At 43.4% G+C, this 14,505-nt stretch overlaps 1 protein-coding gene across 2 annotated transcripts in view; it reads right to left on the bottom strand.

The window, feature by feature from the left end:
* Window positions 1–14,505, bottom strand: part of coq8b (coenzyme Q8B) — a 68,501-nt gene that overhangs the window by 40,308 nt on the left and 13,688 nt on the right. For both annotated transcript variants that reach the window (XM_084335327.1, XM_084335328.1), the window contains exons 4-6: window positions 11,023–11,228; window positions 7,094–7,160; window positions 1,049–1,123 (exon numbers count right to left, since the gene is read on the bottom strand). In XM_084335327.1, coding sequence (XP_084191453.1) covers window positions 1,049–1,123; window positions 7,094–7,160; window positions 11,023–11,228 — 348 coding nt within the window. The remainder of the gene's footprint in view (window positions 1–1,048; window positions 1,124–7,093; window positions 7,161–11,022; window positions 11,229–14,505) is intronic.

Raw genomic sequence — 14,505 nt, 5'->3', positions numbered from 1 at the left:
GTTCTTATTGTGATGTTTCTTCTTGACTTGTTTAAAGAAGACGTGTACGGCTGATGGGGACATTAACGTGTGTTGTCAGGCCTTACAAATACATTTGATTTGAACAGGGAAAGGGGACAAAAAAAAGAGAATATATATATTAAATAAATAAATAAACCAAAAGAGGAATCCAGATAAGGCTATTGGACACAGACGATACATACATCACAGAGATAAGGGAAATAATAAAAACATATGGTCATACTGGCAAAAAAAAGCATGAAGGAAAATTACTATGAAAGAAGAAATCCATCCTAGAATAACTTATACTGTATAGTACTTCCCCATGAAGTTATAAAAGTACAGATTTAAAAGTAAAGACGTGAAATCCTGACACACTAGCAGTCTCTTTACCCTCAGTTGCTAGCTGGGTTTTCTGTATTGGTTCCATGTTGATTTCCTCTCAACACATTTAAATGCGATACAGAGAAGTTATCACAACATAGAAGTAACTTCATAATCCAAACTATTTTTAAGACATATCAAAATCATATTCAAAACATAATATGTGCCTTCTGCAGTACCTACAAACTGACCATCTCTCCGTCTAATGTGCCAGCACCACACTGGACCAAAATACTTTATATGAAGAGAGGAGATGGGAGGGGAGGAGGCGAGGAAGAGAAGAGAGGAAGAAAGGAGATGAGGGGAGGGGAGCCGATAGAAGAGAGGAGAGGAGGAAGAGAGATGAGATGAGAGAAGGGAGGGGAGGAGAGGAAGAGATGGGAGGAGAGGGGAGGGGAGGAGAGGAAGAGAGATGAGAGTAGAGGAAGAGAGATGAGGCGAGGGGAGGTGAGGAAGAGGGATGAGATGAGAGGAGGGGAGGAGAGGAAGAGATGGGAGGAGTGGAAGAGATGAGAGGAGAGGAAGCGAGATGAGGGGAGGGGAGGAAGAGAGATGAGAGGAGAAGGGAGGAGAGGATAAGAGAGGAGAGGTGAGGAAGAGAGATGGGAGGAGGGGAGGGGAGGAGAGGAAGAAAGAGGAGAGAAAAGATGAAAGAGAGCCATACCTCCTGATCGCTTGACTCCAAGAGACTGTTTTGCCACCTCTGCGATGGCCCCTATCCCCAGCCCTACTGCCAGTCCTGTAGTGGAGACACAGAGAGAGGAGGGATAATGAACTGTAGCTGATGACCCAGAGCTACAGGGATGAGACAGTGACAGTAGTATTAATCCATAGCAGGCATCAGTACACATAAATTCAACACAATGTTGCAGCCAAAATGGGAAACAACCTCCTAATCGTGCAACAATAATACCTTATGTTATGAATTTGAGATATTTTACATTGAATATTTTATATGCAGATACATTTGTTTCCAATTTAACCTGGGGCCCAGATAAAGGACATGTTTCAGACAGCTTGTGAGACCGCTCCCACCTGGTGCACTTAAATCAATACACACTGCATTTACACTGCACTGTATAATACTTCTTCCTACTCCTTTTTCGAACAGGGTAAACTATGATTTGTTTATCCGTTTCTCTTTTTGTTGTCTTTTTTGTTATTATCTTTTCTATGTCAAATGAACAGATATATCTTTGTTTTTATACTTGTTCAAAAAAAATATATATCTTTCATTCATTCACACTGCCTTCTCACCACTACTCTACTACTGAAAGTGCTGAGTTAGTTAAGCCTACGACCAACGCAACAATTTGCATCATATTATAAACAGACCAACTATAAATGTACCAGTTTATTTAAAGGTGCTATAGATACCATTTGTATGTAATATTTGTATTTTTTTTTTGATTTTCTTTTTTGCATTTATCGCTTTTTACTACTGGGCAGTCCAGTAGAGAGAGAGAGAGAGAAAGAACGGGAAACAGAGTGGGGGGAAGACATTCTGCAAATGACGCCGGGTCCGGGAATCGAACCCGGGTCAGCCGTGCCACGACGCAGCGCGTTACATGGTTCGCCACTTGGGCGCCTGTATGTAATCATTTAAAAATAATAATACATCCAAAGGTGCAAAGTAAAAGTTTTGCTTTTCCCCCAAATAAATTGATTAATGTTCAAAAGAAATGTGGCGGGTGCTAAATGAATGTTGTTTACAAGTTGTGTGGATGTATCCCCTCCCTACTTCCCATTTCCCCACATGGAATGCACCCGATTGGATAAATGATGTGCTGGTGCTCTAGTGCGGCATCTAGTGACTGCATGTTATCTATACGCAGTGGTTCCCAAAGTCGGGGTCGCGACCCAAAGGTGGGCCGCGAGCAGCCACGGGTGGGCCGCGAGATGATTTTTTTTTATTTTTTTTGTCAGGCCACTGAACTTATAAGCAGGCCAGGACAGTGTTTCTAGTTGTATTCTAAAATTCTATTCTATTGTATTCTAAAATGTTACTATATGGTTTTATATTAACTTAATAAATAAACAAAAACGAAAAATCTACTTATTTCAACGAACATTTCAAACTAAATAACAGATTATGCACATAAAACGCTGAAAACAACCGAAGCAACAATAGTATTTTAATGAGGCTATTATTATTATCATTATTTTGCAACAAGTTAGCCCTCTCATAAATAGCACATATAAATGAATAACTAACTTGAACTAACTTAATAGGATTGAAGTGATATTTGGCTTAAAAAATCGGTCGCATGGCAAAAAAAAAGAAAAAAAAAGCCCGACGATGTGCATTGGGCCGCGGCTCTCTGACGCCTTATTTTCTGGGCCCCGGCCTGAAAAGTTTGGGAACCCCTGATCTATAGCACCTTTAACTCATTCAGCGCCGGGGATTAGCCTCATCCTGTAGTAGCTACCGCCACCGCTGTAAATGGTGGGATTTGCTCACCTTGTTTGCAGGGCTATAACTATTTAAATATTATAGCTATGGATGCAATACTATGGCTCATTTGACATCGAGCATCTATCGTTCAAGATGTGAAAAAGGAATATTTTTTCCATCCATACATTCCCGTTTTATACCGTGGTGAATATAAGTATGGTTTTAGAGCGGTTTAGGCTAATTCCTGGGAGGCTAGTATTAGGCTGCAACGCATAATATACTTAATCCATTGGCATTTCGTCCCTATACACGCTACAATTAAAAATTCAAATGCATATGATCGGTATATTACGTTCCATCATGCATGCATGAAAGGGGGAGGGGGGGCTCGTTTCTGATTTATTGATTGTCAATAACGGCATTCGTTAGTACAACAGCATACGCTGATCAGGGCGATGGCTATGAAAACAATGCACAACCAAGCTGAAATTGACGTTAAATTGCTCTTACCTGTGGCCGATGAGATTCCAAAAAGAATATTCCAATTATTTGATTGCCATCTGCTAGATCGTATGTCCATTTGGGCCACGACATAACCCCCCATAGCATAATGATCGGGCGTCCCGAAAGCGATTCAATGTGATCGGGGAGACCCCTCGGGGTCCAGGCTACTCGAAAACTCCGCCCGGATGAATTTCAATGATACACAGCCACATACAGTCACAAAGTGCAACATCGGCTGCATACCACCAGGCGGCGGTATTGTACTTTTGCGATCTCAGAGTCATTCCATATGGTGACACACCCTTCCTGGATGATTTATGAATGGAAATAGCAAATAAAAGAAATAACGATCAAATAACGTATATATACGTGGTTGGCGTTATTCGATTGGCGGACAAATGCGTATATATGCGTGGACGGCGCTGAATGAGTTAAAGTTGGGGTAAAGTTCAAATAAATAAAGTTTTATCCACCACAGAAAAAAATTGTTAACCACCCAGCAAAATCTGAATGATTAAAAACGTTGATAACTATTGTAAAACCCAGCTCAAAAACAGCTCATCTGGCTGCTCAGACCATCTTCTCAGGATTGTGGTGGTGTGGTCAGATCACTTGATTTTGACAGCTTTCTTTCTCAAGTGCCATTTTATTTTTCCATTCAATCACTAAAGCATTTTGCTATAAACGACCATATCTATCAAATGGATTGTACTTGACTAATAGGGAGGTGTAGTGGTGACGTCATTGCCGTTTTTCGTGTTCCACCCTCTGTCCAACCCAATGCATTTCCCCATTGCCCATTTCTAAATCGTCTCGTTTAAAACAAATAAAGCATTAACAATGGCATGGTGTACCTTTCTGTGCTTATTCATCCACAAGCTATAGCTCAACATGAAAATATTCGCAATTAATCATAAAAAAAATCGGCAAATTTTATTTCAACCAAAAATGCTTAAACAATAATGTTAGTGATAGAAGGGAACTCATTTTGTGCAAAAATGGAAAGCTTTTCAATTTCTATGCGGCAGAATTATTACAATAGCCGATAATCCATTTTCCCAATGATAAATCCTATACGGGTGGAACAACCAGTGACGTCAGACTACACCTCCCTATTGATTAACTAGCAAACTAGGCTAGACCAGCCAGAACTGTGTTTTTATTTAACTATACCTCCTGGAGTATGGCGCTAATCTTGTTAGCATTTTCCATTCACATAGATGAAACAGTTAGCATTAGCTTAAACGTTTTGCAATAAACTACCCAATATACCAAATGGACCCTACTTGGTTAGAAAGTTTGACTAATTTACTATCAAACTAGGTTAAACCACCCAGATCTGTGTTTTTATTTAACTATACCTCCCACAGTATGATGCTAATTGTTTTAGCACTTTCCATTCACATGAAATGGTTAGCATTAGCTTTGTTATGTTACACTTTGGAGCTACTATAAACTCAGGGAGAACCAGGCTAATTCCTCTAGTTTTTATATAGTGTTAGGGGAGGGGTTATGCTAATGTGTCTAGTTTTAATATAGCATTAGGGGAGGAGTTATGCTAATGCACTCTAGTTTTAATATAGCGTTAGGGGAGGGGTTATGCTAATGCCTCTAGTTTTTGAAAATGAATGAATGTGGATGAGAGCCTTGACATTAAGTGGTTGTAGCTACAGTTGTGGAGGTGCTGGAGACATGATCCAATATACTTTTATACGCCCGAGTCTCCTGAATACGGAGGCCAGTCCCAGGTCGATCGGCACTTTCTCGGCCAAGCTATAGTCACTTTTCCGCACCTACTCCCGAACTCTGCATGGGCAGATTGATAAACCTAGATCTCTGGACAATCCAGAGAGACTCCGTGGGCAATCTGCACATGTGGAGTTCGGGAGTAGGTGCTGAAAAGTGACTATAGCTCGGCCGAGAAAGTGCTGATCGACCTGGGACTGGCCTCTCCGTATTCAGGAGATCATGTCTCCAGCACCCCCACAGCTGCAGCTACAACCATTTAATGTCAAGGCTCTCATCCACATTCATACATTTTCTCCCCCCGCTCTCTCCTCCATGAGCTCAATGTAACGTGGACGTGCAGTGGTCTATAGTGTTAGGGGAGGGGTTATGCCAATGCACTCTAGTTTTTATATAGCGTTAGGGGAGGAGTTATGCTAATACACTCTAGTTTGTATAGTGTTGGGGAGGGGTTATGCTAATGAGGTCTAGTTTTATATAACATTGGGGAGGGGTTATGCTAATGCACTCTAGTTGTAATATAGTGTTAGGGGAGGAGTTATGCTAATGTACTCTAGTTTTAATATAGTGTTAGGGGAGGAGTTATGCTAATGGACTTTATGTTTAAACTAGTGTTAGGGGAGGAGTTATGCTAATGAGCTCTAGCTGTATATAACATTGGGGGAGGGGTTATGCTAATTCTCGTTTGTAGTGTTGGAGGAGGGGTTATGCTAATACACTCTAGTTTGTAGTGTTGGGGAGGGGTTATGCTAATGAGGTCTAGTTTTATATAACATTTGGGAGGGGTTATGCTAATTAGCTATAGGTTTTATATAGCGTTAGGGGAGGGGCTATGCTAATAGTCTCTAGTTTTTAATATAGCATTAGGGGAGGGGTTATGCTAAGGACGGCTCTAGTGTGTCATCAAGTCAATATTTATCACAAACAATTTACTCAGTTCTACATAGTTCAGTCTTTTCACATGTTTTCAGCAACTATTTTCCAACTACTTTTAAATCATTTTTATTATGATTCTTATCTAATGAGCCGCATCCTTGAGCATCCTTCCACCTCAAAACATTTGACGTTGGAAGTGTCATCCGAAGTGCAGCCAAGTGTTTTAAGATCACAATAAATAATATCTTTCCATACAAAAATTAAATCAACCGTTGGGAGATCAAAGTGTGTCTCAAAACAACACAACCACGCTCCTCGACAGGGTCCAGCTGTGATATAACCACTATGGAAGAGGATAGGGGAGGCCGGTGGAGATATGGCAATACACATAGCTACGTTATCAGCGTTTATTACATGGCGTTTTAACATTCGCCAAAATGCTTGATTGTGATTGGTCAATAGCGCTCGGTTGCCCCTGACAGCGGTCAATTATTTCTCGATAATTCACCACTGTCATGGGCAACGCGCAATAATGACCGCTGTTAGGGGCAACATAGCGCTATTGACCAATTCACCAATCAAGCATTTTGATCACAGTCACGAAAGCTAAGCATTAGCATTATGCACAGCTGCACTACATCAGTGCAATCAAGTCCACACACCTGCCGGCTGCCGGCGATGACAGAGGAGCCACAGAACAACTGCGTCTGCATTTGATCTCGTCTTGTCGATGGTGTAAAATGAATTACGTATATTGTTAGTAAGTTAGCCATGTAATAAGCGGGATAATGTATAGCTATACTCGGTCATTGTCGCAAAATAATTGACCTTCACTGCGTTCCAGAACGCAGTGTCGGTCAATAATTTTGCGACAATGACCTCGTAGCTATACATTATCCCTTACATAATGAGGTTCTGGACTACATTCACTGCAGAGCCGAGGGGCACACTTGGCGAGCCAAACATTCTAACAGTAATGGATCACATTTCCCCCGTTGTAGATGGTCAGCAGATCATGTGATGAGATGCAGAGGGAGGAGGGAATATTCGCTCTCTTGACCGTAGCATATGACAAGTATAGTTGGAAAACAAACTACGAACATGTATTGTATACAATGATTGCAGACAGGGTACAATGATTATTTGGATGGCGAGTTATGGAGCTGTGAAAAATCACACTGCTCTCACCCCCAAAGTTGGCTAGCCGGCTGATTCTGGTGGCGGGCACCTTCCTCTCCCTGGCGCGGTCGCTCAGCTGAGGAAGAACACATCACATGATGTCTCCAACATCGTTCAAATGCAAGTGGACATCCAAATCTGAGGGCAACAACACCGCAGGCTAAACGGTCCTAGGCATGTGGCGAGCTCCTCAGGTGGCAACCTTGAACTATACAGTAAGACATGTTACATAACACACAGACATAAGGGCAGAGCACCTGTCAATGTTTGAACTACATGCCAGGAGGAGCAATGTGCACATTAGTATGCTCTACATTATGTGACTGCAGATACATGAAGGTATTCCTTCAACACATGGAGATAAGACACACTGGTCAGGGCTTCAACACATGGAGATCAGACACACTGGTCAGGGCTTCAACACATGGAGATCAGACACACTGGTCAGGGCTTCAACACATGGAGATCAGACACACTGGTCAGGGCTGAAGGTCATTTAACTAGCTGTAGCCTCGGGCTGTTACACAGTGATGTGCCTAATGTCACAGCAATGTGCCTAATGTCACAGTGCCATGCCTAATGTCACACAGCAATGTGCCTAATGTCACAGTGCCATGCCTAATGTCACACAGTGATGTGCCTAATGTCACACAGCAATGTGCCTAATGTCACAGTGCCATGCCTAATGTCACACAGTGATGTGCCTAATGTCACACAGTGATGTGCCTAATGTCACACAGTGATGTGCCTAATGTCACACAGTGATGTGCCTAATGTCACACAGTGATGTGCCTAATGTCACACAGCAATGTGCCTAATGTCACAGTGCCATGCCTAATGTCACACAGTGATGTGCCTAATGTCACACAGTGATGTGCCTAATGTCACACAGTGATGTGCCTAATGTCACACAGTGATGTGCCTAATGTCACACAGTGATGTGCCTAATGTCACACAGTGATGTGCCTAATGTCACACAGTGATGTGCCTAATGTCACACAGTGATGTGCCTAATGTCACACAGTGATGTGCCTAATGTCACACAGTGCCGTGCCTAATGTCACACAGTGAGGCATAAAAGAAAAAATTGTTTGGTTCCTGTTGGTTGTCAGTTAAGGCCATAAGGGAATTTATTTTATTTTATTTTTTCCCACGGCTACTATGGATAGGGAATTTTTTTATTTAATTAAAATGTTCACGACAACTTGGATGCATGTACTCTGCCAGCATGTTTAATATACATAATACTAAAGGTTTGACTAAGATTTTTATGAAACTTTAGTGTAAAAAAAAAAGAAGAAAAAAAATATTTAACCCATTCTCTGCCACCACTTTGATCATCCTAAACCATTCTCTGCCAGCGCCATTTGTCTATGGAGATGTTCACCTTCTTTGCAGGGCTATAACTTTTTAAATTGTATTGCTAAATTGACATTACTATGGCCCATTCAACATCAATTATCTATCGTTCAGGATGTAGGAACGTTTTACTTTTTCATTCACACATTCATACTAAAATACCGTCTAGAGTATAAATATGTTTTTATCGTTTTCTGCAGTATTTCATAGAACGTGAGATATAGGCATAAATGCATATATTAGATTATCAAATGCAGTTTTGATACCGATCCATGCTATATTAAAAAATTCAACTGTACATGGTCCTAAACGTCATGACTGATCATCTGCGGGTGAACGGAGGGGGGGGGGGGGGGTCGTTTATAATTCAATGACCAACGTTAAATGATTTATGTAGTATGGGTGATATATTGATCAGAGCAGTTTGTATCCAAAATGATAAAGAAAAACGCTGAAACTCACCCCAGTCTCCTCGTAGTGTTGGGCGATGAGAGTGGAGCAAACAGATCCCAATTATGGGATGTTGATCAATGCGATCCATTTCCGGTTTGTATATTACTAATACACGTGCAAATCATGTTGATTATTGAGTTATGGCAAAGATCCATATCGACGGTGTCTGTATTGAGCCCCGGGACGATAAACGAGTGACCGGACGAAAATAGGGGACGGACCGAGCTCCAATGGGCACTTCCGGTTTGGCAACTCGCCGATCGGCCACCAGGTGGCGGTATTGAAGCGTTGCAGAGTTGTGATGGCTCAGACAGCATCAGCCAAGACTCCGTGGGTGAAATATGAATACCATGACGAAAATATGAAATATTGATCTCAAACACGCCTTACGGCGTGATTGGCACACAGCATGGCGGAGAAACCCACCTTAACACGTGATTGGCGGAGAATAGGTTAATATATATATATATATTTTTTTTTATCCACTTTTTCTCCCATTTTCTATTTTTCTCCCATCCCAATTTCGTATCATCCAATTCAACCCTCCCCTGTCTCGAACGCTGTTTCTTGCCTCCCACAAGCCGGCTGCAATGTGGACTAAGTCATACATAGCACGAGTCCCCTCCGATACTCGAGGTAACAGCAGTTGCATCTTTTCACCTGCGCAGCGCGATCTTTCAGCGTCAGGGGTCTGCGCTTTGGAGGGGCGCCGCCCCCATCGCTTCCTGATTTTACTGCGCAGGCGCACCAACCGACCTGTAGGAGTCGCTGTCCACAACGCCCGATCCCCACCCATCAGTTTCCCACCCCCTAATACTGCCAATGTGTATTAGTGCGGACGACCAGCTAAACTGAAAGCAATGTGGAGTGCTGGGCTCGAACAGGTGAACCCAGCGTCTCCAGTATTCGTGGTGAGCGCCTTTCCCACTGCACCACGTAGCCGCCCTTAATATATATTTTTTATACTCATAAAATAAATTGGGTGGCACCTAAATCGGCAGGGTCGGTCGGCAACCGGAACCAAACAATTTTTTCTTTTACGCCTGATGTGCCTAATGTCCCAGTGCCGTGCCTAATGTCACACAGCAATGTGCCTAATGTCACACAGTGCCATGCCTAATGGCACACAGTGATGTACCTAATATCGCAGTGCCATGCCTAATGTCACAGTGATGTGCCTAATGTCCCAGTGCCATGCCTATTGCCTAATGTCACACAGTGCCATGCCTAATGTCACAGTGATGTGCCTAATGTCACAGTGATGTGCCTAATGTCACAGTAATGTGCCTAATGTCACAGTGCCATGCCTATTGCCTAATGTCACACAGTGCCATGCCTAATGTCACAGTGATGTGCCTAATGTCACAGTAATGTGCCTAATGTCACAGTAATGTGCCTAATGTCCCAGTGCCATGCCTATTGCCTAATGTCACACAGCAATGTGCCTAATGTCACACAGTGCCATGCCTAATTTCACAGTGATGTGCCATCAGAAACACTGGTCAGGGCTGGCGATTAGTAGAGTTTCAATTACAATTATGATTTAATCTTCACATGATCATGAAAACAAGATAATCGGGATAAAAAAAAGATTATTGTCCTGCATGTCGTGTTGCTCTCATTTTGTCTTGTGTTGTAAGCTCAGCACACACTTCCTTCACAGCGCTGCCACCCCCCATCCCCCAAGCAGTAGCTCCAGCTCGTGTTGAGTTACTTTGGTAACTTGAAGAAGATGACAGAAAGGCGGCCTTTGGGCAAGAAGAAAGTTAACTTAAAACGAATCCAGTCGTCTGTTTCGAGGTGTCGCTCTTACACAACAAGCTGGAATACTGTGCAGGATTTGTTACACGGTCGTGGCTGCGCCACAAAGAGACCAAACATGTGTTAAAGTTCAATAAACACATATGATGTTCTCCAATCAATGAGTGATCGTGTTTAATAAATCGGCATTTCAATATCAACCAACATGATGGTGATTGTTTCCACAATCGAGCAGCCCCAGCCCCAGCCCCAGCCCCAGCCCTGGTACAGTCCAACTACAAGCAGCTAGCGCTGTAAGCAACACGGGGGAATGTCTTCCCTGGAGGTGTCCCGTGTCCGGTTTCATCCCACGAGCCACAGCTGACCTTCTGTCTGACGGGTTTGACCAGGGCCTGCTTGGCCTCCCTGGCCTTCCTGATGTCCTCCGGTGAGAGTCTGGCCACCACCGTGTCATGGACGAATCTGGTCTGCTGGTGGTGGAGCCGGCGACCGGGGAAGACGTGGAGGAAACGGGCACTCTGCCCCGGCCAGCCTGCCCCTCCTGGAGCTGCCCCTGGGGCAGGAGGCACGCCTGTGGTGAGGAGAGGGGAGAAGAAAAGGTAACCACTGCCTTACTGATGACATGACTGGTGAGGAGAGGGGAGGAGTCACATCTAGTCTTACTGATGACATGACTGGTGAGGAGAGGGGAGGAGTCACATCTAGTCTTACTGATGACATGACTGGTGAGGAGAGGGGAGGAGTCACATCTAGTCTTACTGATGACATGACTGGTGAGGAGAGGGGAGGAGTCACATCTAGTCTTACTGATGACATGACTGGTGAGGAGAGGGGAGGAGTCACATCTAGTCTTACTGATGACATGACTGTGGTGAGGAGAGGGGAGGAGTCACATCTAGTCTTACTGATGACATGACTGTGGTGAGGAGAGGGGAGGAGTCACATCTAGTCTTACTGATGACACGCCTGTGGTGAGGAGAGGGGAGGAGTCACATCTAGTCTTACTGATGACATGACTGGTGAGGAGAGGGGAGGAGTCACATCTAGTCTTACTGATGACATGACTGGTGAGGAGAGGGGAGGAGTCACATCTAGTCTTACTGATGACATGACTGGTGAGGAGAGGGGAGGAGTCACATCTAGTCTTACTGATGACATGACTGTGGTGAGGAGAGGGGAGGAGTCACATCTAGTCTTACTGATGACATGACTGTGGTGAGGAGAGGGGAGGAGTCACATCTAGTCTTACTGATGACACGCCTGTGGTGAGGAGAGGGGAGGAGTCACATCTAGTCTTACTGATGACATGACTGGTGAGGAGAGGGGAGGAGTCACATCTAGTCTTACTTATGACATGACTGTGGTGAGGAGAGGGGAGGAGTCACATCTAGTCTTACTGATGACATGACTGTGGTGAGGAGAGGGGAGGAGTCACATCTAGTCTTACTGATGACATGACTGGTGAGGAGAGGGGAGGAGTCACATCTAGTCTTACTGATGACATGACTGGTGAGGAGAGGGGAGGAGTCACATCTAGTCTTACTGATGACATGACTGGTGAGGAGAGGGGAGGAGTCACATCTAGTCTTACTGATGACATGACTGGTGAGGAGAGGGGAGGAGTCACATCTAGTCTTACTGATGACACGCCTGTGGTGAGGAGAGGGGAGGAGTCACATCTAGTCTTACTGATGACATGACTGGTGAAGAGAGGGGAGGAGTCACATCTAGTCTTACTGATGACACGCCAGTGGTGAGGAGAGGGGAGGAGTCACATCTAGTCTTACTGATGACATGACTGGTGAGGAGAGGGGAGGAGTCACATCTAGTCTTACTGATGACATGACTGGTGAGGAGACGGGAGGAGTCACATCTAGTCTTACTGATGACATGACTGGTGAGGAGACGGGAGGAGTCACATCTAGTCTTACTGATGACATGACTGGTGAGGAGACGGGAGGAGTCACATCTAGTCTTACTGATGACATGACTGGTGAGGAGAGGGGAGGAGTCACATCTAGTCTTACTGATGACATGACTGGTGAGGAGACGGGAGGAGTCACATCTAGTCTTACTGATGACATGACTGGTGAGGAGACGGGAGGAGTCACATCTAGTCTTACTGATGACATGACTGTGGTGAGGAGAGGGGAGGAGTCACATCTAGTCTTACTGATGACATGACTGGTGAGGAGACGGGAGGAGTCACATCTACATGACTGGTGAGGAGAGGGGAGGAGTCACATCTAGTCTTACTGATGACTGTGGCACTGTGGTATGATACATGACACACTGGTATGATAAATGACATACTGGTATGATAAATGACATAATGTGGTATGATAAATTACATAATGTGGTATGATAAATGACACACTGGTATGATAAATTACATAATGTGGTATGATAAATGACATAATCTGGTATGATAAATGACACACTGGTATAATAAATTACACTATGGTATGATGAATTACTAGGGGTGTAACGGTACACAGAAGCCACGGTTCGGTACGTACCTCGGTATTGGGGTCATGGTTCGGTACGATTTCGGTACAACAGAAAAAAAATTATTTATAATTTAATTTATAATTTTTTTATTATTATTATTATTTATTTTTTATAATAATTTATAATTATCATTATATATTTATGATAATTATTATAATTATTATTATTAAATAGAATAATTTTTTATAGGCTTGCCGTGGTAGTCAGTGATACTGGTGTCATTCTGTGTTCAGGCATCCACTGAATAAATGAATTGCCTACTGTCCCTTTAACAACTTATCCTTGCTAAGTTTCAGTTTCAGAGAGAATTTTACTTCACGAGACTGAATAGAGAACAGATGACATGTTACAACAATGGCAGAGGATTATTTGGATTTAAACACAGTAGCAGTTCAACTGGAGAGGAGCTCAGTATGTAAGTTTCTTTTTTTTATTTGATCAGCTCTGCCTGAGAGTCCGGCGGGGGAGAATGTTGGTGTGTGTGTTGGCGACGCGTGTGAGTGTCTTTCCATTGGCTTCATTTGGTTGACATTATTGGGCGAACAAGAAAATGAAAGAAAACTGTAAAATTGTAATGACCCTGCAGCTGTTCCAATGTAAATGTGCCTTCTGAAGTCGGACTCGGTGTGCCGCACGCTGTTCTCACACGGACACGGAACCCGCGAGTGCCTGCATGCGCGACTGGTGTGTGTGCGCTGTGAGGCGTATTCTTCGTATGGCTGCGCGTACCGCACGTGACGGCCCGCCGTTCCGTAAATTCGCGGGACAAATACACGTACCGTTACACCCCTATAAATTACATAATGTGCTATGATAAATGACACTTTTATGATAAATGACACACTGTGGTATGATAAATGACACACTGGTATGATAAATTACATAACGACTACACCGTATTTGCCCACAGGGATGACAAGTGTAGCTAGCAATTTCTGGTAGTAGATAATTTCCTAATGTCACATAGTGATGTACCTAATGTCACAGAGTGATGTGTCTAATGTCACAGTGACCTGCCTAATGTCGTCTAATGTCAGTGATGTGTCTAATGTCACACAGTAATGTGCCTAATGTCACACAGCCTCATCCTTCCCACAAGCAAAGTTTCAATGTGTCGGATAGGAGTTTCGGAGTAGAACTAAATTAATGTTTATTATTTCTATAATTCTATATTTTTAACAATCAAGTTATCAGGGCTCCAGAATAACCTTTTACATTGGTTGCACCAGTGTGCCTAACTTTTTCATTTAGGTGCACCAGCACATAATTTAGGTGCACCCAAAAATGTCCACTGCGCCTTTTGCCGCTGCAATAATACATTTTATGCGTTACCTTTA

The sequence above is a fragment of the Notolepis coatsorum genome (genome assembly GCF_963971535.1).
Source record: "Notolepis coatsorum genome assembly, chromosome: 1".
NCBI classification, from domain to species: domain Eukaryota; kingdom Metazoa; phylum Chordata; class Actinopteri; order Aulopiformes; family Paralepididae; genus Notolepis; species Notolepis coatsorum.
The sequence above is the reverse complement of the archived record's forward strand: the minus strand, read 5'-3'. Positions and strand labels throughout refer to the sequence as shown.